This window comes from Erythrolamprus reginae, chromosome 4 (genome assembly GCF_031021105.1).
Source record: "Erythrolamprus reginae isolate rEryReg1 chromosome 4, rEryReg1.hap1, whole genome shotgun sequence".
Classification (NCBI taxonomy): Eukaryota; Metazoa; Chordata; class Lepidosauria; order Squamata; family Dipsadidae; genus Erythrolamprus; species Erythrolamprus reginae.
In genome coordinates, this window is record NC_091953.1 from 37,172,922 (window position 1) to 37,199,707 (window position 26,786).

At 38.1% G+C, this 26,786-nt stretch overlaps 1 protein-coding gene across 8 annotated transcripts in view; it reads right to left on the reverse strand.

Annotated features, from left to right (window-relative positions):
- SENP7 (SUMO specific peptidase 7) overlaps positions 1 to 26,786 on the reverse strand; it is a 47,809-nt gene that overhangs the window by 18,442 nt on the left and 2,581 nt on the right. For 4 of the 8 annotated variants that reach the window (XR_011558959.1, XM_070750062.1, XM_070750059.1 and 1 more), the window contains exons 2-12: positions 20,670 to 20,716; positions 20,272 to 20,379; positions 17,767 to 17,840; positions 11,371 to 11,568; positions 10,143 to 10,340; positions 7,450 to 7,553; positions 4,801 to 4,967; positions 4,063 to 4,411; positions 3,520 to 3,722; positions 2,062 to 2,199; positions 349 to 382 (exon numbers count right to left, since the gene is read on the reverse strand). Coding sequence is in view for 7 of the 8 variants with exons in the window: in XM_070750062.1 (XP_070606163.1) it covers positions 349 to 382; positions 2,062 to 2,199; positions 3,520 to 3,722; positions 4,063 to 4,411; positions 4,801 to 4,967; positions 7,450 to 7,553; positions 10,143 to 10,340; positions 11,371 to 11,568; positions 17,767 to 17,840; positions 20,272 to 20,379; positions 20,670 to 20,708 (1,612 nt within the window). In the remaining variant the exon portion in view is untranslated. Of the gene's footprint in view, positions 1 to 348; positions 383 to 2,061; positions 2,200 to 3,519; positions 3,723 to 4,062; positions 4,412 to 4,800; positions 4,968 to 7,449; positions 7,554 to 10,142; positions 10,341 to 10,863; positions 10,913 to 11,370; positions 11,569 to 17,766; positions 17,841 to 20,271; positions 20,380 to 20,669; positions 20,717 to 26,786 lie in introns of those variants that run through there. The other 4 variants (XM_070750060.1, XM_070750061.1, XM_070750065.1 and 1 more) reach the window with 4 other exon arrangements.

The following is a 26,786-nucleotide window of genomic DNA, read 5'->3' on the forward strand; positions in this document are numbered from 1 at the left end:
AAAACAGCATGGGCAAAATAATAATTATTCTGCTCGTCAGAAGGTTTTTTAAAATCCTGTTACCTGTTGCTTTAGTACTGTAATATTTAGAACTATTTTGATAATAGGAATCAGAACTATGATTTCAATGAAAAGGTAGATATATTACATTTTTAGAAGTGATCAAACAGCTCCTGTTATTGTATAGGAGAGTAATAATACAAAAAAGAAATTAGTGTTCTAATTTAGTTATGAAGTCAAATTTAAGTTATGAAGTCAAATCTAATTTAGCTATGAAGTACAAATTTCTTGTAAAGTTTAGTCAATCACTTTGCTTAAGAAATACAAGAAAGCAATATAGAAACTTACCTTCAAATGGGATTGTAAAGCAACTGATGGTAAACTTAAATAAAAAAAATAGAAAATTAGACTTTCTTAATACAAGATATTAGAATATAGTATTAGATTAGAATTTGTATGGTAAGAAAATAGATCACAATATTTCAAATAATACTTTAAGTATCTAATGTGTTTCCAGAAAGTCTATTGCAGTTTTAAACTTTAAAATGCTAAATACACCTAGGAATTTTATGACAACTTGTATTCTTTGTTTAAATTCATGTCAGTTGCAAGGCATCCCCTAAATTATAAAATTTAATAAAATTGTTTTCAACTAAACAGACAATTTTCATTTCAGAAAGTTCCAAAGAGATATTGAAATAAATTTATGTAAGTGGGAATAAAATTTATTTATTAGTTTATATGGCTAAATACTCAGTATATGATTATAGATGGCAAATTTATTTTATTAATCATAAAGGCTGTTACACAGCATACCACAAGGAACTAAATGGATTTAGGAGAATTTGATGAAAACTGTTGAGTAACAAATTGAAACATTCATTCAAACCTATAACAATATTATATATAATGGAAAGTTTTAATAGATATACTGTAATATAAAGTTTTTTCAAAAGAAGTAACTGCTCACATTACTTTTTAAAAGGCTACTATTTCTTTGAACACTGAATCCAAAATTTATTTTTCTCTTTTTCTAGTTCTGAAGAAAATCCAGTCCAAAACTAATAATTGATACCATTCTTTCATGTTCACCAATTCTTCCAAACTATTCCTTTTATTTTAACAATTCCTTGAACATTCAGTTGTGTATTCAATGCACATAACAAAACCCATGTCAGAATCTTGCATACTTTAACTGTGTCCACATGTCAGTTATTTTAGTAATTTGAAATTATAAGATTTCAAATAGTGATGTTTCGGCTAGCCAGGAAGGACGTCTCTGTGATGTCAAAGCTCCGCCCATGGAATTCCCTATTGGGATTCCCCACCTCCGTTTGAGCCTCCCGACCAGCCAACAGCTCCGCGGCGAAGGTGACAGCCGGGCGGCGGCGCTTCTCGACGTTCTCCTGAACCCGAATGCAGAACTTCTGGGTTTGGCGTTCAGGAGAATGCCAAGAAGCCCCACAGCTGTTTTGGAAGATGACAGCCGGGCGGCGGATCTTCTCAGCGGCCTCCCGAACCCGAACCCCTGAACTTTTGCCAAACTTCCGGGTTTGGCATTTGGGTGGCGGGTTCGTAGGGTGAAAAAAGTTCATAAGAGGAGGCAAAAATTTTCCGAACCCCAGGTTCGTATCTCGAAAAGTTCGTATGACGAGGGAGGGGTTCATATCACAAGGTACTACTGTATAAGATTATGGCCCTAAAACAAAATAGGTTAATCTTTCTCTATTCTTTGTGATTGTGCAGAGGAAATCTAGATTCAAAGGCCAAACTAATTATGAACAAATGTAGGCACACACTTAGCACCTGTTGGGCTATTCTCTGCAGATGATGCACAGTCCTTGAAAACATGTTATCAGATTTAATGGGCTCTGTGCATCTCTGTGTTCAAGATGAATCACTGTGAATCAGAGTCTGTTTTGATCTGAATCTCTGCAGAGCCAAACTATTCTTCCAATGTTATGATCACAAATTTATTTAGGTTTTCTTTTTTTAATTCAGTTTTAAGAGTAGATTTCTGCAGAGGAAGATGCCTGGCTTCAATGAATAACACAAACTTACTCGAGCACATCCTGCTGCTGCTCTTTTATATTTTCCAAAATACACCCTTTCAAACTTTATATCTAAGGCAAGGGACTCGTGCTCATTGATGCTGCTGTGATCTGCAGAGGAATGAAGAACAAGTGGATCCGCTGATACCTATGGAGAAAAAAATAGACAAATTAATTAACCTTTCTAACAAACCATTCAGCTAGCTACTTTAACTTCTCCAAATTCCAAAAGCTTATGATTTCGTTTTTTTACTCGCAACCATAAACAGAAACAAAAATGTATTTTACTCATGTACTGAATATCTGATATACAAGACTAATATGTATAAGCCATTTATACAATCACTAAGCTTTTAGTACCTTTCCGACACACTCTCTTTCTCCCTCCCTCTCATACATACTAAAAGCAGATGTATAAATGTGATTGGACGTCCTCCTCGATCCACAGCTCACATTAGAGAACCATCTTTCAGCTGTGGCAAGGGGGGGCGTTTGCCCAGGTTCGCCTGGTGCACCAGTTGCGGCCTTATCTGGACCGGGACTCATTGCTCACAGTCACTCATGCCCTCATCACCTCGAGGTTCGACTTCTGTAATGCTCTCTACATGGGGCTACCTTTGAAAAGTGTTCGGAAACTTCAGATCGTGCAGAATGCAGCTGCGAGAGCAGTCATGGGCTTACCTAGGTATGCCCATGTTTCACCAACACTCCGCAGTCTGCATTGGCTGCCGATCAATTTCCGGTCACAATTCAAAGTGTTGGTTATGACCTTTAAAGCCCTTCATGGCACTGGACCAGAATATCTCCGAGACCGCCTTCTGCCGCACGAATCCCAGTGACCGATTAGGTCCCACAGAGTGGGCCTTCTCCAGGTCTCGTCAACTAAACAATGTCGGTTGGCGGGCCCCAGGGGAAGAGCCTTCTCTGTGGCGGCCCCGACTCTCTGGAATCAACTCCCCCCAGAGATTAGAACTGCCCCTACTCTCCCTGCCTTTCGTAAACTCCTTAAAACCCACCTTTGTCGTCAGGCATGGGGAAACTGAATCACCTCCCCCGGGCATGTACAATTTATGCACGGTATGTTTGTGTGTTTGTTTGTTTAGAAATATGGGGTTTTTTAAATATTTTAAATTATATTTAGATTTGCCATAAATTGTGGTATCCTGCTGTGAGCCGCCCCGAGTCTGCGAAGAGGGGCGGCATACAAATCTAAATAAAATAAATAAATAAATAAATAAATAATGTGCTTGTTCTTTGCTATCTACATGATTGATGAAAAAATAAATATGTAATATTATTTCTGCACAGTGCAAAGGTGGGAATTCTAACATTCATTCATTCATGGACTTATTCGATTTTTTAATGCCACCCTTCTCCTTAGACTCAGGGCGGCTTACAACGTTAGCAATAGCGCTTTTTAACAGAGCCAGCGTATTGCCCCCACAATCCGGGTCCTCATTTTACCCACCTCAGAAAGAGGGAAGGCTAAGTCATTTATTTCTTCATTTGCTTTGCTTTTAGTCTCACACTCTGGTGTACGTTCTGATAAATGTAGAACATTGTTCTGTTCTTTATCACTTTGCTCCATCATTCCATGGTCTTTCTCAGTTTGGAAATAGGTCTCAGGATCCTGTAGCTCAGAAGGTTCTTCTTCATCACTAGAAAGGATGACTGAAATAAAATAAAAGCAAAATAAATATGATGTAAAGACTGAACGTTCCTATTAGCTCAGCCTCCCCACCTCTTTTTTGGCAACAGGAATCAGTTCTGTGGAGACAGGATTTCTACGGACCAAAGGGAGGATGATTTTTTGTGTGTGCTGCTTTACGTCCTGCAAATGGGGCTTCGCTTGTTTGCACAGCCAAGTTTCTGGCATGCCACAGTCCAATGCCAGTCCACAGACTGGGATGTGGGGGACCCCTGTTATAACTGATGAAATTAGTATAGCTTATTTATTTAAACTCATTTTGGACTACCCAATCCAAGTTTTAAAAAGTTGTAAAATACATACTTGGCTCTGACGACTCAGTCATCTCTTTATTCATTTCAGATTCAGTCAATGGATTTCCCAGTGGCAAAGTTGTATTCACTTCCTCCTTCACAAAAGAGCTGACTACAGACAAAATAGATTTATCCTCATCGGTGAAAGAACTTAATTTTCTATCGGGAGAAGTGTTTGAATTATTTTTACTTGGACAGCATCCAGAAGTGCCTAGATCAGTGGTATTTAATGTTTCATTAAAATCTGATCCCAAAGGCTGCTGATTATTTTCCTCCTGTAGATTAGGTATAAGATTCTTCTGGTTATTATTTGAATCTTGGTTGCCAGATGATTGAACTGATTCTGTCTTGTGTTCTTTCTGGAACAATATTAAGAATTGAAAGTTCTTTCAAGCATTAGAATAGCAATGGCAATAGCACTTTGACTTATATACCACTTCACAGTGCTTTACAGACCTAAGTGGTTTACAGAGTCAGCATATTGCTCTCAACAATCTGGGTCCTCATTTTATTGACCTTGGAAGGATGGAAATCTGAGTCATTTTATCCTGACTCTAAATGCCTATATTTTGGGAGGTCTATAGATCACTGTTATGTTCTCTCTCACACTTAACAGAAAATGTTTGCTGTTGTGAATCATATGAGTATCACATTATTAGTAGCCTGCATCTGCTTTCTCTTTGCTTTCTCAGGTGAACAATTAAGAGTGATATACTAACAGAAGGTATAAAGACTTATATATACTTGCCAGCAATGGTTTTTTGGGAGAAGTTTCACTCCAGTGGCTAGGGAAAACGCCTCTTCTTTTTCTACTTTCATTATTCTGACAGCTTGACTTCCTCAAAGGAGAAACATTTTTGAAGTCCTCTTCTCTTTTCTCTGTCTTGTGTCCACTTTTATTATTGATGCCGCAGTCTTTATTTAAAATAATGAAATGTTGAAGAGTTAAATGGAAATACATTTGTATTCATACTTTCATTCAAGAAATTTAATTCCAGAAAATAACCACTCTGTCTCTGTCTCTTCTCTTTGTACATGCTGGTCATGTATGCAAAGAGAAACTGAAAGCTAATATGGCAATAGCAGGAAACCAATGGCTGTTGGATGTCAATCCTCAATTGCTAGGCTGATTGTATATGAAGTTTAAAATAGCAAGTTTGGCAATCTCTACATTAATGGTTGGAAGAATATATGAAAGACAATATTTTAAAATCTTAACAATCTGAAAAGATTAGTTTTGTTCTAAATGCACAACCACTACCAACAGGAAATGATTTCATTCCAAATATAACACACTTCAAATATTCTTTGTGACCAATTTCCAGATGTCTCTAAGGTTGCAAAAAATTAATCAATAGTTTACTGAAACTATCTGATACATCTACATATTACTGTACTTATAATTTTCAAGCTTGTCCCATATTCACTCACTTATTTGATGTATTTTTAATCATTTAATTATCATTACAATTGTTAGAAAATGAAGAAAATATCCATTCTGCTTCATCCTAAACTATATTAAAAATGAATGTATTTCTTGATGTCTGACATTATCTCTGTATTAAATCCTATAGCAGTGATGGCGAACCTTTTAGGAACCAAGTGCCTAAAGTACAACCCAAAATCCACGTATTTATCACAAACTACCAACATGCCAATTTAACCTGAATAATAAGGTTTTGTGAGGAATGTCAATCACTCTTTCACAACTTGATTTCTCTCTGGTGGCACTGGATTTCTTTAACAGCACAACTCAGGAATAATGGGAGTGTAGTGATGTACTCTCTGGAGGTCCATCACACCCTTATTTCTTCCTTCCTTCCCCTCTGATTTCACCTTCATTCCTTTAATCTTGTATATTATGGTTCATTATAGTTAGTATTTATTAAGGAATGATGACTAGCTTAAAAGCTCTCTGAAAAAATAACAGCAGCTGTTGTATGTGGCTGAAGCTATCCTGGGCTGTTATTTACAACACACACGCGCGCACGCACACACACACACACTTATTCTATTTTTCTTGAGTCCTTGGGAGAGGAATGGAATCCTTTCCCCATCACTGTCGTTGATAAACCCCAACCTTAAACCCCATCACAGCCTTTTAGCTACTATTGTCCCACTTTGATTCCCTATCCCCTTAAAACAAGGCTAGGAAAGAAGCCAGGAGGGGGGAAATCTAAAGGGGACGGAAGAAGAGACACAGGCAGATGACTTTGAATAGCCTCCCACCCAGATCTCAACTTATTTCCAATCCAATCCTCTGACGAACAGACCGGACTCTGGACCACCATTATTTTTTCCATTTATTGGGGAAAATTGATTTTTTATTTGGTCTTCCTCCCACCCCATGCCAAAATGAAAGCCAGCTGGACTTATCATCCTAGAAGCCACCCTATCCTTCCCTCTACTCCCTTCCCCTGTTATGCCCACTTAATCCCACTTCAGGACAGAGGAGTGCACACTGGAAACATGGGTTGCAATGACGTGGCAGGATGCCTTCTAACCCTCCAGCACTCAGCCACAACTCTCCATGCTTCTCCAGGCCTGGCTTGCTGAGGAGGAGAGCAGCCTGGATGCCTCCACTGCCCCCCCCAATGGCCTCAACCATCACTGCCCAGCTTCCTCAAAGGCGCGGCACATTTCAAAGACAGCAGTTCTCGTCTAGAAGTACCGAACAGTGTCCTACTCCGAGAGTCAGGCTAGGCCTCTCCACCATCCCACTCGCCAAGGGGGACAGTTCGTATGGGCCAGCCCTCCCCTGCTTTTTTGTGCTCAGCACTCGGTTGGGGAAGAGGAGTACTTCCCCATACCGCCCCCTTTTTTCTCTTGGTTCCACTGTGGAGGGAAGAGAAAATCCAGGCTTGGACGATGGCCCCCACCCCGCAAGATACATTCCCACTGGTTTTATCCAACCCTCTTTGCTAGCAGCAACAGCAAATTGAGGAATGCTGTTGCCATGCAAAGGCAAGTGCATAGCCACTTTGCTCCCACACTAAGGCTCCAGCTCTTTCATCCCTCTGCTGTGACAGGCGACAGAAGTCGTAGAGAGGTGAAAGAGTCGCATGGGTCACATTGTGGCTCCATGTCGTAATGGGTTTCAGAAGGACAGGACCCAGCCTGTCCCATTGTGAAGCACACAAGTGAAAAAGTTCACTCAATCAATTCCAACTTCAGAAGATCTTTTTCTTTTGTGAGAAGTTGGAATTGAGTGAAACGGGGATGAAAAAACGTGATTGGAACTGGGCTGGGGTGATGCCCACAGAAAGGGCTCTGCATGCCACATCTGGCATGCATGCCATAGATTCGCCATCACGGTCCTATAGCATCTGGAGCAGCATAATTTTTAAATAATGTTTTATCTATATTACAATGGATTAAAAATAGATTATTTACAAACCTTCTAGCAATACATCACATTTTCTTAAAGTCTGCAAAGTATTATTAAGTTCTGTATCTTTAGATTGTTTATTTTCACGCAATCTTTTTGGATAATTTTCATATCTGGGAAGAAACAAAATTATTAATTAACTTTCTATTTAAAAACAAAACAAAAACAAGTTCCTAACCCCCACCCCAAAAGTATAGCTCAACTTCTGAATTTGGCTCTCTAGTGATTGTCAGGTCATATCTCTGAAGTTTTATTTGTAATAGTATTAAGATACTATTACTTGCTTTCTTTGAATTGGCTTTTGCTTTCTAATCTTGTCTACAGATCAAATCTATAATAATAATCACTTATTCATATACTAGACAGACCCTGCTTAATCCTGTTTCACTTTGGAACCAATTACCATATGTTATGTAACAGATAGCGATTTTCTAAATTAATATATATATTCCTCAAACCAGATCTCAATAAAATTGCCAATAATAATAATAATTCAATATCCAGGAAAACAATCCTCTTTGATAAATCTTACAACTCTATTGGCTGTAGATGATCGGAGCACTGAACAATGTGTTTATTTTTAAAGCTTTTTAAAAATCTTCCCTATTGCTCACAGTATTTGGAAATAAACTTTAGATCGGTTAGTCAAATCATAGGGAGTGGAGATGACATACTTGTAGGCTTGCCACAGTAGTAGGAAATACAGTACCTAGGATTCAAAAAATCACTCTGGCATCATGTCTACTTTAAGGGTTTTTCCTGAGAAAATGTTGTCTCAGTATTTAATTGAGAAAACTTGGAGCCTGGTAGACATGTATGAATAGAAAGTTGCATTTACATTTCTAAACTGTCCGAGACCCACAGGATTATAGACTCTTATAATTACAAGATTATACAATTAAATTCTATCGATCAAAATTTGATTTTAAAAATACACACTTTCTTTCCCTCACTACTGATATAAAAAAAAAAATAAAGAAACCAAACTCTCAATGAAACAGTAAAGCAGTATCTTAGTTGTTCAAGACAAATAGTTCACAGGATTTAAGGTCCTTGGGGGGAAATCCTAAACCTCAAAACAGCTCAATAATAATGGTAATGGTGACAATGTTGATGCCACCATGCCCTCCATTCAGAATGCTAGAAGTGAAAAAATGAATTTGTTGAGGAACAATTTATTTTGCTTTATTATTGATACTAGGAAATAAAGAAAACTGTTCCATTTTCTGGGACTAACAACCTGAAGAAAGCCTATTATTATTATTATTATTATTATTATTATTATTATTATTATTATTATTATTATCATCATCATCATCATCATCATCACCACCACCATCATCTCTAAATGGAAAAAGCTCAAATACAGAACATGTCAGGTTTCAACTTTTTTTCCCCCAGGTCATATAACTTACTTTATATGGAATTACTTTTGTAACAAGTTCAGGAATTTTGAACTACAGTATAAAAAAATGTAATTGCATGGGTATACTGGAATATTACTTATTCTATGCCACACAAAGCTAGGCCTAAAAACTAATTAAATACTAAAATGTAATAACATACTATATTTTTAGAAATAATTTTCTTATTTTCTGCATCATAGTCGGTACTTTTAAGGAAATGGGTTAGTGACCTAACTCACAAGAGCTATTTCTTATAACTAGAGAATAAAAATAAAGTTATTACAATAATTTTGTAGAAAACAAAATAATGTTAGAAGAATGAATAGCCTTAAATAAACCTATTAAAACTGATTCTTTACCAATTTGATATTGTTTTATTACATACATTTTGGCAGAACTACGAGACACTGAAAAAGCATGAAAACTGTTTGTAGTATAGATTGAATAGGCTTATTACATTAAAAATTAAAAAAAATTCTAATCCCAAGAAAAATAAAACATTTTTAAGATACTTGTACAATTAAAAATACAGTAATTCCATTTAATTCAAATCCTAGAACAAGTATAGATTACTCAGATAATAGTTTAAAAACTATTTGAAAACACCTCAACAATTGAAATCCATCAGTATTTAGAACCCTCATTAAAATATATCTTTTGTAAGACGAAAAATGCAATAACTCTTCCTAGAAGACAAAGAAGTTACACAGAAAAAAATGACGATTTAAATGTTATAGTTTTAATATATTAAGATAAGGTACTTGTTTGCCATCTTCAGAAATGTTTTGAATTCAGGTCTTATTTTTTAAATTAAGTTTGAAGATTTCCATTGTATTTTAGTGTTAAAACATGAATCTATTAGGAAAATTAGGTTTGCCAACAGGGAAGTCCTCCCAGTAGAACATATTATAATGGAACTTATAATGGAACTAGTCTATAAAACATTTTTATCTTTTCCAGTGATTTTCTATGTCATCCACAGAGCAAATTCTCCAATGCATCCCTTAAAAATCAAACCAATAAACTGCAAAAAGAAAAAAAAAAGCTCAATGAGTATACAGATATCCTCGTAAGCACATCTGAAGAAAGGCTGCAATATAACTAAAATTATTTTCTACTTATATAAATACATACATAAAGCACGCATTAACTTGTTCCAGCTGAACTCATGCATAATTTGTGTTTTGTTGTTTAACTGTAGCTTCAAATACATATTCCTATATGCATTAGCTTGAAACTCTATTTTTAGTGATAAAGAGGAACACAATCATTAAAACACTGTTTTGAATGACATACCTTTTAGACAAAATACAGCTTTGTTGAGAACTTATTGTTTGATATGATTTTAGGCTGGAATTAGATAAGGAGGGTTGTTCATCTGATTGCAGCTTGTTAGCATCAGATAATTTAGCATCAGTTAAAAGTTGCTTTTGCATGTATTTTCTTCCTGTTTTTGTCCTCAGAATATTCGTCAAGATAACTTTAGGTTGCCTGCTATACATATAATAATTAATAATCTTCAATGCATCGAAATTATGAATTATTATGTTGCAACTGTCTAAATAATCTCAAATTTTCATTTGTCATAGCTCCCCCCAAGTGTTGAAAAATGAATGAAAAGAGATAACAGAAAAATTCAAATAAGATTGGTTAAAAAGTCTTTTGATGGTTCCATTGACTTTTTGTTGACACTGGTATCAGCATCATAAAAAGAAGCATGCATTGCAATGCAAGTAAATAAAATGAAAAAATCCACTTTGAACAAAGGAAATATTACTCTCAAATGAATATAAAAGGTCAATAGAAAAATCCTAATTAAATTGCTATCAATTTATTAAGCTATTGACTAGTCTTTTGAGTTACAAGAAATACTTGCAATAATACACACACACACAAACACATATTTATTTATTTCTGAACTCTAAATGTCAGGCTCTCTATAGAAACTATTCCTAAAGAAGAACATGTTTTCAAATTTGACTGTTCAGCTTAGAGTATTATATTATGGTAAAATTACCATGGGAAGGAGAAAGGGATCTGTTGCATAGTGCCAATGTGCACTAAGATATCTGTTGATCACCCAAAAAATGTATTTGCAGACATTCTGCATTTTCAATGGGTTTTTTTAAAGTCTTCTGCTGGGATGTTAAAGTTTTATGTAACATCAAGGGATCTACAAAGGAAGAAGCATGCTGCTACTCTTAATGTTTTCTTCGGAAATAGATTTGAAGAACTAGTTGCAGAATGAGGGGAAAGAGGGGAAAGAAACTGAATTTTCTTCCAGATGTTAAGCATCAATTAATTCTTCCCAGATATGAACTGTCAAAGAGATGTAACTTTACAAATTCCCTATCAAATGAAACAATTCTAAATGGAAGTTACATGGATGCCTCAGGAAGCTTTAGTGAAGATATTAAAAGTGAATAAAAATGTACTGTGGAATGCTTATTCATGAGACACAATTGTATACAATTATTTTAATAACATGTTGTGTTATGTCTAGGACAGACCTTAGAAGACATACCTTTCTGATAAAAAGAGGGATTGGTGAAGAGGATTTAATATGTGCCATATCTCTAGAGTATCAACAGATGGTGATGTTTGTTGATTTGACTGTAAGTTGATAGCATGAGATAAATTAGCTTCAGTTACTAACTGCGTCTTTATATATTTTCTTCCTAATTCCGTCTTCAGGACATTCGTCAAGATAACTTTGGGTTGCCTGCCATACATGTAATAATAATGATAGCAAATAAGGTAGTCAAATTAGGATACATGGATTCAATCAAGTGTCCTTCATAATCCAAATGATTTCATCTAATGATATTTATTCTACTCTTCAGAGGGAAATTGTTTCTACATCTCTTTGACACAGCTTTATTTCCTATACATTTTCTTGGCCATTGCAGTCTTCTTTGTCTTTGCATCAGTAATGAGGACTGAAATCTTTACCAAGGTTTGCATTCAAAACATATGCAGGCATTGTCATTGTGCCTAAATGGTAGAGTTGGATATCTTGTTTGAAAGATTCTTGTTCTCAGAAAAACAATGAAAATCCAATAACTAAAACTGGAAAGAGAAGGAGCTATGCAAAATTTGAATCAGAATTTCCACTTAATTACAGATGCATCTTCTTGGCTCAGTTTTGACGTTAGCTTTACTCTTGGTCTTTTTCAATTAAATTCAGAAATCCATTTGCTTAATTAGGGCTGTTCAGCAACTTAGAATTGTAATCCAGAAATAAATTTCAAATTCTAGAAGTTATGAACTTTACACGTAACAAAACCCAAGTCAGTAACTAGAAATAACTATGTCAATAACTAAACATATCTATGATCGTTGTGATCAAAGCATATTAACAACTCCTAGAGTTATAGGATATAGTTCTGCCAAAATCAAATCAACAAATAGAAAACACTTAGGGTAGATGTGATAAAATCAAATTTTGGTTCATATATTCTACACATTTCAGCAAAAGGAAAGGAGAGCAAATAGCATGAAAGACACAGCAAAGATTCTTAAAAGTATTTTTTGAAATAAATATGCAAGTCTGGAAAAAGATTAATCAACATTAATAATTTAGAAAGATGTTTGCACACCACAGATTTTTTTTAAAAGGATTAATACTGTACTAAGACATACAATCAGTGATGGGTCGCTACCAGTTCGGACCAGTTCTTTAGAAGTGGTAGCGGGAATTTACTGCTACATGCCGAACCAGTAGCAATGACTGATGGTCCACATTCCTGAACCAGTACTTTGGTCACTGCAGCTTACAAAATAACCTTCTGTATAGGCTTCTGCTCATGCACAGGTCATTTCAGGGTGTTTTGCGCAATGTGATGGGGTGTACGCACTTCCATCACAATGCGAACCGGTAGGAAATGTAAGTGGAATCCACCCCTGCATACAATTACAGTGGTACCTCTACTTAAGAACTTAATTTGTTCCGTGACCAGGTTCTTAAGTAGAAAAGTTTGTAAGGAGAAGCAATTTTTCCCATAGAAATCAATGTAAAAGCAAATAATGCGTACAAACCCATTAGGAAAGAAATAAAAGCTTGGAATTTGAGTAGGAGGAGGAGGAGGAAGAGGAGGACAGTCTCTGCCAAAGGAAGAAGGTGAGGTGAGAGGAATAAAAAAAAATCCAAAACTTTAAGGATTAAAAAAAAAGAAGAGGGACTCTGAGGCAGTGAGGAGGAGCATGTGCTTCCCATACACCCGGCACGAAGCTGCTTCCCATACACTGCGCCAGAGAGAGAAAACCAGGTGGGCGAGAGAGGGGAACTTCCTGCTCCTTTGGCCGAAAGCTGGCTGCTGCTGCTACCTGCTTCCTTTTTCTTCCCATGCTGAAGGGCTCCCCTCTCCTCGCTTGCTTTGTAGCCGGCGCCTTTCCTTCGCTGTGGTGACTCTTCGGTTTGGCTGAACCCGAGTTGATTTGGCTGAGGCAAAACACCCCCTTTTGCCTTTCCGCACCCAGACGCTCCGGGAGGAAACCTCGCACCAGGTGTATGGGAGGCAATGCAAGGAAGTCACCACAGCGAAGTGGTTTATTCCCTCTCCAAGAGCCCAGAGAAAGGAAAATGCTCCGTTCGTTCTGGACTGCCAAAGCCTCCTTAAGCACCACTGAAAGGCTCCTCTGGCAGCCCAGAAAAGACCAAAATGGCCAGGATTAAAGGGGGAATGGCAGGAAACTGGCCGGGCCTTCATGCCACTCTCAAATTTCCTGGGAATTTTTTCCGGGCTTGGGTTAAGTAGAAAATGGTTCTTGAGAAGAGGCAAAAAAAATCTTGAACACATGGTTCTTATCTAGAAAAGTTCTTAAGTAGAGGCTTTCTTAGGTAGAGGTAACACTGTATTGGTATTAAAGCAAAGAGCTACTAGTCCCAAGTCTTCTAGTTTGTCACTCTGTGAAGTCCATCTAGTCCAGCAGGCTGAATTGAAAAACTACATCATGGGAGAAAACATTAAGATATCAGATTTCCAAGGGCCTTGATTACCATTACCAATCTGCAAACATTCAGAAAGTAGTTTTGAATGCACTCTTTCTACAACTAGTTTCCAAAGCAGTTGTAAGCAGTTGAACCTTGCAATAAGTTTCTGCTTTAAGAATCTGCACAAGTATTTTTATATATGTTCCTGTACATTGCAAGTTACTTCTTTTGACTGCTTTGTGTAATTCCATTAAAACCAGCTATATAATACAAGACATCATCCAACAAAGAATGAAATACTAATACTAGCCTTATTATCTACAACACTAACTGAAAAGTATAAAATAAAAATATCATCAGTATCCAAAGCTTATTGAAAGGGTGGATAACTTGAATCACATGGTCACATAGGTCCCTCAAAGTCTAAAATGCAGTTCCCAAGTTCCTCTAAAGTTAATGGAAATGTGACAACTGAAAAATTCCTGAGATAAAATTGGAGATTTAGAACAAAGTCTACCGATATGCTAACGCAATATTTCTTTTTTATGAGATTTAGATGAAACAGTAGAATCGCTGAACTCCTTGTTCATGATAATGGGCTGGATGATGTTTAACCAATCTAAGCCGACAGACAGAGATGCTACTAATGGTTCATTTATATGTCGAGGTGAGTGTTCTGGATGGAACTTCTACCCCTCTCCGCCCAAGGATCATTTTCACAGCTCAAGACTGACTTTGAAACCATTCTTGTCTTTAAATACAAAAGTGAACTCTGCAGCTTTGTTTTTCTTGTCCATGTTCTCATAACCTCTATAGATTACTGCAAGATGTTTAAGAGTTTAAACATTTCAGTTAGTACAAAATGTTGTATCAAGAGTATTACCTGAAATTGAGCGATAAGGACACCTATCAGTTTGTAATGATGTTCACTGGCTCCAAATTACATTTGGTTCGAATTCAAAGTGCTGGTTTTAATCTATAAAACTTTTCACAGTTTGGGACCACCATATATTAATAAATGTTTCTGCCCATGTTCTGACCCACACTGTATGTAGTAACCTTTCAAGGATCTGCTCCATATGCTCCCTCTTACTGAGATTACTCAAGAGTATGCTTTTTCAATCATAGTGCCCCAACATTGCAATTCTCTCCCCAATATTGTGTAACTGGCATATCCTTAATATTTTATTAGTGCCAGAAAAATATTTTAATTCTCTTAGGACTTTCAATAATATGCTAATCCTGCTATGGTTTTATGCAGTACCTACCAGTAATATTAGTAATACTTGAAGAGCAGATTGCTCATTTTTCCAAAGGAAAAATTCTCCCTTCTTTGAGGCTCTTTCTTTCCCTCTTACTTTTTCTCATTCACTGCTGGAGGCTTCCAGTTTACAGCAGTTTTTTGCAACCATGGCAACTTTAAAATATACGGACTTTAACTCCCAGAATTCCCCAGCCAGCATTTTGGGATTTATGGGAATTGAATGCCATTTCTAAGAAGCCCATGTTTAGAAATACTATATTGTTGGAAGGGCGTAGCTTACTTATTCTTGTAGATATTAGATCAGAAATGAGGAACAGCTTACACTGTTTACTAAGGGGAGGGGGAAAAGTTTAAAAATTGTGGAGCTCGAAAGGACTCCTCTTTCTAGTATCTCTGCTTTGAAAGTTTCAGAAAGTCTCCGTTGACAAGGAGTTGTAATCTAAACCCATATGGAACTGTCTGAAAATGTTGTAAAACAGATATTTATTTATTTATTTATTCATTTGTCCAATACACAAATACAAAGGAAGAAAAATAGACATGTAGTAATACATAAGGGTAAAGTGAACTTAGAGGAGAGAATATATGAAAGAAAGAAAATATATATGATAAGTGAGAGAAAGGAAAGACAATTGGACAGGGGACGAAAGGCACACCAGTGCACTTATGTACGCCCCTTGACTTCCAAACTGTCAGGTGCTAAACACATATGATTTTAATATACTGCTTTGTTTATTACTGATTTCAGTATCTGTTTAGGGTAGTGTTGTACTTCATTTCAGCATAGATTAAAACAAATGCTTTATTTATTTATTTATTTATTTATCAAATGTGTATGCCGCTTAATTCACCACAAGGTTAGACTGCATGATATAAATTGAATAGGGAGCAGGTGAACTAATAGAACAGTTGCCTAAATAGACATACAGTGATACCTCATCTTACGAACCCCTCTTCATACGAACTTTTCATGATACGAACCCAGTGTTTAAGATTTTTTTGCCTCTTATTCCGAACTATTTTCACCTTACGAACCCGAGCAGCCACCTGGATTTCCCTGAGGCTCCTCGATTCCCTTCATTTTTGCCAGCGCTGCTTTGAATCCCAGCGACAAACTCCCCCCTTCCAAACTGCATGGGGAAAAGACTCATGGAGCTCAAGAGAGGAGAAAGGTGTGGGAGAAATGACCAGAATAGGGTGGGCAAAAACAGGAGGGAAAGACTCATGGAGCTCAAGAGAGGAGAAAGGTGTGGGAGAAATGACCAGAATAGGGTGGGCAAAAACAGGAGGGAAAGACTCATGGAGCTCAAGAGAGGAGAAAGGTGTGGGAGAAATGACCAGAATAGGGTGGTCAAAAACAGGAGGGAAAGACTCATGGAGCTCAAGAGAGGAGAAAGGTGTGGGGAAAATGAGCAGAACGGGGTGGGCAAAAACGGGAGGGACCCATGGAGCTCAAGAGAGGAGAAAGGTGTGGGGAAAATGAGCAGAACGGGGTGGGCAAAAATGGGAGGGACTCATGGAGCTCAAGAGAGGAGAAAGGTGTGGGGAAAATGAGCAGAACGGGGTGGGCAAAAATGGGAGGGACTCATGGAGCTCAAGAGAGGAGAAAGGTGTGGGGAAAATGAGCAGAACGGGGTGGGCAAAAACAGGAGGGACTCATGGAGCTCAAGAGAGGAGAAAGGTGTGGGGAAAATGAGCAGAACGGGGTGGGCAAAAACAGGAGGGACTCATGGAGCTCAAGAGAGGAGAAAGGTGTGGGGAAAATGAGCAGAACGGGGTGGGCAAAAATGGGAGGGACTCATGGAGCTCAAGAGAGGAGAAAGGTGTGGGGAAAATGAGCAGAACGGGGTGGGCAAAAACAGGAGGGAAAGAGCCATGGAGCTCAAGAGAGGCTCTTTGCCACCTTTCACTGTCCCTCCCCCCACTCCGTTCGCTTCAGCTTAGTCTGCCCCCCCCGCTTTTTTTAAAAGCCTTCATGTTTTGGATTTTCCTAATGGGCTTGTACGCATTATTGGCTTTTTCCATTGATTCCTATGGGAAACATTGTTTCATCTTACGAACTTTTCACCTTACGAACCTCATCCCGGAACCAATTAAGTTCGTAAGATGAGGTATTACTGTGTACAACTGATTCAAGTTGCAATCAGATACATATTTTAATCCAGTAAGACTAGTTGTATAGTATACTTCAATATTAATCTGCATTGTTTACCCAACCTTTTTTTTTAATGTGAGAGAAAATAGAGATGTTAAGTCCATTTTTGCCAGTGACAGTTACTTTTTTATAATAGATCTATTATATTACAAACAAGGCATCAATAGTTCATAGGCCTTATCCACTGGAAGTAACGTACATACTTGGAGGACAAGCTAAGAATCTTAGATTCTAAAATACACCCTTAAAATTGGTTTTGGCTTATCCTCAAATGGGCTTATGCATGAGTATATATGGTAAGACCTTTTAAAAGTACCTTTATGTACTTGTGAATAAATTCATCTACAGCTAGCTGGCTCACTTCACAGACTAAACTAACTCGTGGATAAGCTAACTGTGAAAATTAAATATGAAAATTTCATGGTCTGGCTTGGTTTATCAGCAGTAGCACACTTTTCATAATATTTTCATTAAAAATTTGAGGCTCAGATAATCTGCAGATGGGTTTATCCAAAATAATGTATAGTAACAGTTTATGGCATGGATTTATAAAAAATCATATGCTCACCCCAATCTTTCACCACCAGGGTTTTTCCTCTTCAAGTTTGACTGAATCCTTTTATTCCTTGATCCAGATGACCACTAATATAGGGATGGTAAGAGATAATATTTCAAAGCATGTAATAATGTTTCAGGAAAACTGAGCATAAGATACATTTTGAAAAATAACAAATATCTAACTTATATTAATGTACAACATCTTTGTCTAGTAAATACATTGCTGAATAACAATTTGATTGTATAAGTATAATTTCCCTTTGCAATGGATGGAAACTAATCAAGGAAAGGATCAGAAAATTTCATAACAGTGAGGACAATTAACCAATGGAATGGCTTGCCTTCAGAAGTTGTGGGTGCATCGCTGAAATGGTATAGGGCAGTGATGGCGAGCCTTATTTTCCTCGGGTGCTGAAAAAGCATGTGCGCGTGCTATCACGCATGTGCAAGTGCCCACACTCATAATTCAATGCCTGGGAAGGGTAAAAACAGCTTCCCCTACCCCCCGAAGGCCTCTGGAGACCGGAAATGGACTGTTTCCCAACATCTGGTCGGCCCAATAGTCTTGTATTTCACCCTCCCCAGGCTCCAAAGGTTTCCCTGGAACCGGGGGATGATAAAAACGCCCTCCCCCATCCCCCCCGGAGGTTCTCTGGAAGCCAAAAATGCCCTCCCAGAGCCTCTGTGTGAACCAAAAATCAGCTGGCCAGCACATACATGCATGTTGGAGTTGAGCTAGGGCAATGGCTCACGTGCCAGCAGATATGGCTCTGTGTGCCACCTGTGGTACCCATGCCACAGATTCACCATCACTGGTATATGGTTCCTGCTTGAGTAGGGGGACCGAGTAGAAAACCGCCAAACTTCCTTGCAGCTCTATTCTGGTTGGTTGACTGACTGTTAACCCTGGAGAACTGGATTTGATATTTTCATTCCCACATCAAATCAGGAAGTCTGAATTACGGTAGTAGAATCACATTCAAATGCAAAGCAAATATCCAGCAACAAGCAAGGTACAACTTTTTTTTGCATAACAATACGCCCTTATTCAATTTTAATAAAGGATTTCTCTAATACAGTAATTAACAACTTGCTCTAAGTTAATCTACCTTAACCTCCATTTAAGCTGATAGAATTTTGCTTACTATTAAAGACATCCAAAAATAAAACTGGCAAATTACTAATTCTCAGCGTCTATCAATAGAGATAGACAAAGTTGTCCAATTCAAATTAAATATAGCCATTCCTCTTCTAAATTAAATATAGCCATGTAAGTATACCTAGGTGTACCCACAACAACTCGCGCAGCTGCATTCTAGACCAAGTGTGGTCTCCAAACACTCTTTAGGGGTAGCTCCATGCAGCGCATGCTACAATAATCTAACCATGAGGTGACAAGGACATGAGTGACTGTAAAAAGAGCCTCCTGATCAAAGTAGGGTCGCAACTGGTGCACGAGGCAAACTTGTGCAAAGGTTCTGCTAGCTACAGCTGTCAAGTGTTGGTCTAATCTTAGCTGTGAGTCTAGGAGGATATCCATTATATTCCTAAAGAATAAAAGCTGAAGGATTGGCAACCTGCTTCCTGTGAATTTTCAAACTGGCTACTATGGCAATTATGAAGATTGAAGGTCATTTACTTGGATGTGTTGATCTGGAACTATGAAGTTAAGGTCAGTTCTAAAACCATGAATTTAAATTCCAAGTTCCAATTTAAGTTCTAATAAGGTTCAGGAGGGAAGTGTTTTTAATAGGAAAGTGAACACAAGAACAAGGGGATACAATCTGAAGTTAGTTGGGGGAAAGATCAAAAGCAACAAGAGAAAATATTATTTTACTGAAAGAGTAGCAGATCCTTGGAACAAACTTCCAGCAGACGTGGTTGGTAAATCCACAGTAATTGAATTTAAACATGCCTGGGATAAACATATAATAATAATAATAATAATAATAATAATTATTATTATTATTATTATTATTATTATTAATAATAATAATAATAATAATTTATTAGATTTGTATGCCGCCCCCTCCGAAGACTCCTAAGATAAAATACAGGAAATAGTATAAGGGCAGACTAGATGGACCATGAGGTCTTTTTCTGCCGTCAGTCTTCTGTTTCTGTTTCTAAGTTTATCTGAAAATAAGCATCTCAAGTTATTGTCTTCCATTGCCAATAGTATCCTATCAGATGTTAACTTTTTATAGAAAACATGTGTCTTTCTCATATCTCAATTGTATTTGCAGGTGTGGCCACTATGCTGGATCAACCCCTTGGTTTTGTAGTTCCTGTTTAGTTTTTTTGTAGTTCCTGTTTAGTTTTAATTCCCCTTCCTCATTCAGAATATCTTTATACTGTATGTTACATTCTTCATATTTTGCACTCATGCAGTTATACAATTACACATTTTAAGTCATTATAGGATATCTAATTTTAAGAATATGGCTATTAAACTTATCCAAGAGTAGTTCTTAAATTCTCCAAAATAGTGGAAAAGGCAAAGGCTATTATTTACCCCTTGAAATGAATTTTGCCATTGGTGAATTATTTCCAATCTTGACAATGGAGATTGAATATGTTCAACATCTGGCTTTGCATTTAATCCTTTCTTTGGTATTCGATACTGGTAAAAAATTGCATTCACAGTTGTAGATCAAAAGAAAAAAAATGTAACAAGAAAAAAGATTAAAGGATAAACTTGCTGAAAGCATTACATATACAGAAATATATCATTTACAGTACACATTTCTGAATATTTATTATATATATAATTTTAATTTGCCTTAAACAGCAACATTACTATTTTCCTTGCATTATAAGGAGTAAATAATTCACTAATGGTTATTTATTTTATGTGCATTTATTTCCCATTCTAAGTAATGTACCTTATTGCCAAACACAATGAAAACTTACATTTTGTGGGTACGAAGATGCTTTTCCAGATCCATCCATAGTTGTGGCTGCATAAAACAGACAGAAAACAACACCTTTATGTATCGTGTCATAATTATTACTTCCAAAAAGAACTAATTAAGATTCACACAGTAATGTTAGGAGACATTATTTATTTCCCACATGTTAAAGGATGTGTATCTCTTGTGAATTAGCAGCCTTCTCTAATCATTACTTTTTTTTTCTAAAACAGTTATAGCTCCACAGTAACTGCAGCTCATAAGCTTGTCAAGAAAATAGAGATACTTATTAAGTTGCACTGATAAACACATTTCTCCAATGGTTCTCATTGTGTTTCTATGCTCAGGTCAGCCCATCACTTGCAATAATGCCAACAATCTAAATCAGAAACACTCTCCCTTGTAAGGCAAATGTGAATTACAGCATATTTCTGGTACCCTACCAAGCAAAGGCATTTTATTTTCCTAGGTCTCATATTATGTACATTTTAACATTCCCTCTTATCCTTGCTATTTTTTTTTTCAATCAATTGTGTCTGATTCTTCATATGGGATAAGCTCCTGCAGTTTTCTTCTTTCCAGAAGTAGTTTGCAACTGTGTCTTATTATGGCTGAAACAAAGTGACTGGCTCAAACTCACCCAGATGGCTTCATGTCCAGAGGGCACCAGAACTCAGCATCTCCTGGTGTCTAACCTGGTATTCTTTATTATACCAAACTGGCTCTAACCTTGCCATAGATATTTGTAATCAATTTCTACTATTTTACTGGTTTAGACTTATTCTTTGTAAATCACGCATTTTACCTGCTCTTTAAAGTTTTTAAACTTGTGACTTCAAATTTGCTATTGATAAAATTTGTTTTATAATTTTTTTAAGTTCAAAACTAAAACAAAATGACTTACAAATTCTTTAAATTTTGTCACCCAAATGGTTTTCCAGAAAGACAACAACTAAATGAGTGGTACTGATGTTTCTCAGTGATCATGACTTTTTATATCAAGAAGTGACATGAATTGCTGTATTGTTTTTAATCACAGATAAAATGAACATTAATTAATAGTAGCTAGGAGTGACGTGTCTGTAGCATCAAGATTATAAGAAGTGATAGTACAGCTTTATACCACACTCGTGAGACCACCCTTAGAATACTACCTGTAGTTGTGATTACCACTACAGTGTTCCCTTGATTTTCGCAGGTTCGAACTTTGCGAATAGCCTATATCACGGTTTTTCAAAAAATATTAATTAAAAAATACTTCGCGGTTTTTTTCCTATACCACGTTTTTTTCCACCCGATGGAAACATTGGGAAGTGGGGTGAGTGACTGTCTCGACAGTCAGAAGTCCACGCAAGAAGGAAAAGGAGATGCATGACTGCCGCCAGTCAATTTGGAAGAGTGATCTGTGACAAGACCAGCTGATATAGCACAAAAACTCTGATGAGAAATAGTTGCCGTCTCTGCCCAATCCACGGAGGAGAAAAGCTGAACATGGAGAGGCACAGCAGACTTGGCAGAGCTCGGAGGGGATACTTAGGGGGAGGCAGCCTTATTCCTCCTAAGCCGCACCAGTTGGGTTGATTTAAACTGGTAGAGGGAGTTGGGTGATTGTCAGAGATAATTGTTTTGTTTTTCAGTGTGACATCTTCAGCTTCTTGCAGTGCAGTGGTACCTCTACTTACGAACTTAATTCGTTCCGTGACCAGATTCTTAAGAAGAAAAGTTTCTAAGAAGAAACAATTTTTCCCATAGGAATCAATGTAAAAGCAAATAATGCATGCAATTGGGGAAACCACAGGGAGGATGGAGGCCGTTTACTCCCAGGTGTTTCCTAGAGAGGCCCCATGAGGCTTCTCCCCACCTTTTCCGGCCCTGTCTCCTCCCAGGAGATTCCTAGAGATGCCACACGAAGGCTTCTCCTTGCCTTTTCTGGCCCTGTTTCCTTCCCAGGAGATTCCTAGAGAGGCCCCACAGAGGCTTCTCCCCGCCTTTTCCAGTTACAGTTTCAAAGGCTCAGGTTTATAAGTGGAAAATGGTTCTTGAGAAGAGGCAAAAAAATCTTGAACACCCAGTTCTTATCTAGAAAAGTTCATAAGTAGAGGCGTTTTTAGGTAGAGGTACCACTGTACTTTGTTCCTGTGCCATGATTCATGCATGTTCCTGGGACTCATGTTTGGACTTGGGACTTTCTTGGAAAGACCTGCTCATTGTCCTTCAGAACCACTGAAGCCAAACTGTTGGCTATCTTTCGTTTTGCTAGCTGTCAGTTCCTTCGCTTCACGCTTACTTGTGCCATCTCATTGTTCTCTTCCTTATCCACACTCTTGGTAAACTCCTGTTGTCTTCGTTAGAAGATGTCTAGGCACCAAGGTCACTAAAAACTGTGGGAAATTGACACGGGTTTTGGGGGAACACTATACAGAAGTTAGTTGTGAAATAAACATAAGAAATCCCTCTCAAGTGCTGCTTGTGTGAACTGGATATCTGTATCTAGTACTTGAGGGGCTGTCATAGAGAAGAGACAATTGACTTACTCTCCGTAGCACCAGAGGGCAGGAGAAGAAGTATTGGGTGGAAGTTTATTAAAGACAGAACTAAACTAAAAGTAAGGAGAAATATTCTGAAAGCAAGAATATTTAAAGCAATAGAATACCTTGCCTCACTGGAGGCTTTCCAAAATAGACTGGACCATCATTTGACAGGGATAGTATGAGACTCTTGCCATGAGGAGAGCATTGGACTATAAGACCTATGAAGTCTCTCCCAGCCCTATCAATGATACTCTGTTTTAACCCAATATCCAGCATTGTTATTATTTTATAGGTACCATTTTTCTGCTTAAATAAAAAGCAAATGAAACTCTAGCTGTCTCCAAGTACAGATGAAACCATTGCAGTTTTTTGATCAGCAGAACTAGTAACAATTTAAGCAAACAAAATCTAGTAACTGTTTCCAGAGTCAGGAAAGCAAATAAAAAGAAGACATCTTCTTTATACCTCTCTTTTAACTGCAAAAACATTTTCTAGCAGGAAGGAAGCTTTCATGCCTTAAGCTTAGCAGAGTTCTGGTAATTAATTTTCTATGTTTGAATATATGACAGACCTAAAGCTGAGATGGAATCTAATTTGAGGGGGGGAAATTAATTCAGCTCTCCTTAGCTTATACCTTTAGCTTATACTCATATGCAAATTATGTTTGCTGATTTAATAAGCAAATTATGGTAAATTACAATGAATAAATTAAGCTCTTTAGAACAAACAAGTACTTTTATTGTCCAAATGATTCTATCTAGATGCTAAGTCAAGCCTGGTATAGAAGCCATACTAGTTAAATTTTTAAATATGTTTTAAATTAATGTTTTATTTAAAAATGTTTATAGAGCTATCTTGCAAGGAATGGGGAAAGGGTTGAACATTTCAACTATTCACTCAATATCCTTATTTCATTCCTTGCATATCTCAGGATGTTTGATTTTGAAACAGAAAGTTGAGGTTTCCCTTTTCTTCTATTGGTTTGAATAACAGAGCCATGATTATGGTAAATAACCTTTTACAAATCATAATTTTAACTGAATTAAGAAAGGACACAGCCTGGATTACCACTTTATTCGATGTCTCTCTCAAAAACAGTATAGTGTGCAAACCTAGTGTCTCAGGCCAACAGTTGAAAAATAGTTTAAAGTGAGATGCAATTGTTGTCGCCTTGTAGGAAGATAAAATATATAGTATATATATATTTAGTATATACAGTACTCTCTCTCCGTAATATATACAGGAGAAGGAGGAGGAGAACTGTGGTCTAGAGCAGTGTTTCCCAACCTTTTTTGAGCCGCGGCACATTATTCATATTTTCAAAATCCTGAACATTGAAAGGGGGGGGGGCTAAAGAAAAGTTTGGACAAAAAAACCCTCTCTCTTCCTCCCTTTCGCTCTATTTCTCCCTCTTTCTCTCTTTTCCTTCCTTCCCTTCTTTCTCTCTCTCCATTCCTTTCTTTCTTCCTCTCTTTTTTGCTCTCTTTCTCTCTCCCTCCTTCCCTTCCTCTATGTCTTTCTCTCTCCCTTGCTCTCTCTCTCTCTTGCTATCTCTTTCTTGCTTTTTCCTCTCTTTCTTGCTCTCTCTCTCTCTTTCACTATCTCTTGCTATATGTCTCTTTCTTTCTCTTTGCCTCTGTTGCTCTCTCTTTCTTGCTCTCTCTTTCTCTTTCCCTCTCTCTCTCTTGCTGTCTCTCTTTTTTTCTCTTTCTATCTCTCTCTGCCTCTCTTGCTAAGTCTCTCTTTTTCTCTTGCTATGTCTCTCTTTCTTTTTCTCTCTCTCAGCCTCTCTTGCTATGTCTCTCTTTCTCTCTCTCTCTTTCTCTGCCTCTTTTGCTGTCTCTCTTTCTCGCTCTGTCTCTCTTTCTCTGCCTCTCTTATATGTCTCTCTTTCTTTCTCTCTCTCTCTCAGCTGACTGCAAGTGGGAGCCCTGACGGCGGCAGCTGGACGTGCTGCTGGACACCGTATATGCCAGGCCCGCAGCGCCAGCATGTACGACGTCCAGCAGCACGTCCAACCGCCACCGTCAGGGCTCCCGCTTGCAGTCAGCTGAGAGAGAGAGAGAGAAAGAGCTCCCTCTCGCCGCCGCCTGGAGCTCCCTCTCGCCGCCGCCATCTCCCTGCGACTGCCTGCGGCCGCTGCAACCACCACCACCCCCCGCTCCCACCGCCAGTGCCCTCCCGCCGGGCCACAAAGGACACTTACTGCCGATGCCAGGGGCGCTCCAGCTGGGCGGGGCGCTGCCGGTGCCTCCGTCCTGGGGCTCCCACTCGCAGCTGTCCCCCGGCTCCTGCCTGATGCCGCGGTTTCTGGCGCTCTCCTGCTGGGCCCCAAAGAAGGAAGGCGGGAAAAAGGCGCGAAGAATGAAGCTCTCCTTCCTGCCTTCCTTCTTTGGGGCCCAGCAGGAGAGCGCCGAAAACCGCGGCATCGAGCAGGAGCCGGGGGACAGCTGCGAGCGGGAGCTCCAGGTCGGCACCGGCAGCGCCCCGCCCAGCTGGAGCTTCCCTAGGCGCTTCGCGGCACACCTGACCGTGTCTCGCAGCACACTAGTGTGCCGCGGCACACCGGTTGGGAAACGCTGGTCTAGAGGTTAAAACTACTACCTTATAGGCAGACTCCCCAGGTTCAAATCCCAGTAAGGTTATGGCTATCTGATGAGAACAAAATAAATTTTAAATAGATCTCTACTAGTCTCCTTTCCTTTTCATTATCAACAAAAATGTTACGCACACGCACACACAATATATATATATACATACATACATACATATATATATATATATATATATATATATATATATATATATAAAACCTCACTCCTGACATATGGTTTAATTCTTAAGAACATATTTTATAATTGATGAATAACTGGATCTTAAACAGCTTAAAATATGACAGGTGAAATATGGCACATCAGAAGCCATGAGCCTGACAAACTGTCCCTATATGTATTTATTAAATATGTGGTTCCAAAAAGAGTGAATGACAGCCATTCATTCATTCATTCATTCAGATACACTTATATCCTGCTCTAATAGTCAACAAAGTATTCACTTAGATATATGAGATTTTGCAGTAAACCTTTCATTGGAAGAAATATCCAGGTCCAGTTCCAAGTCAGGAGAAAGGCAATGGAAATAAAATGGTGGCTGGAGGCAGATTAGAAGGAAAGGTTCCCTTTATTGATGAAAAGAACCACCAACTACATGTGATTCTGGGACATTTGACAAAACAGAGTTTATAGTGGGTGGGTTTTATAACTTTATAGTGGGTTTATAACTTCTGGATTCCTATGGGATCATTTGGAGTCATGACTGGCTCTACAGAAGGGGTATCAAACTGGTGCCCATAGGTCAGATGCATCATGCACAGGTCACTCACCACAACTCTACGAAGGGGGGGGGGGGAATCTTATGAAATGTCACGTGATGGCAACATGATGCTGCGAGTTTGACATAAGCAAAAGGGGTAATGCAAATTCTAAATGTTTGTCTGAGATAATTTGGTCTGCGGAGAGGGGCGGCATACAAATCTAAATAATAAATAATAAAAACTTTGGCTTGATTGTGTTGCTTAGTGTGTTCCT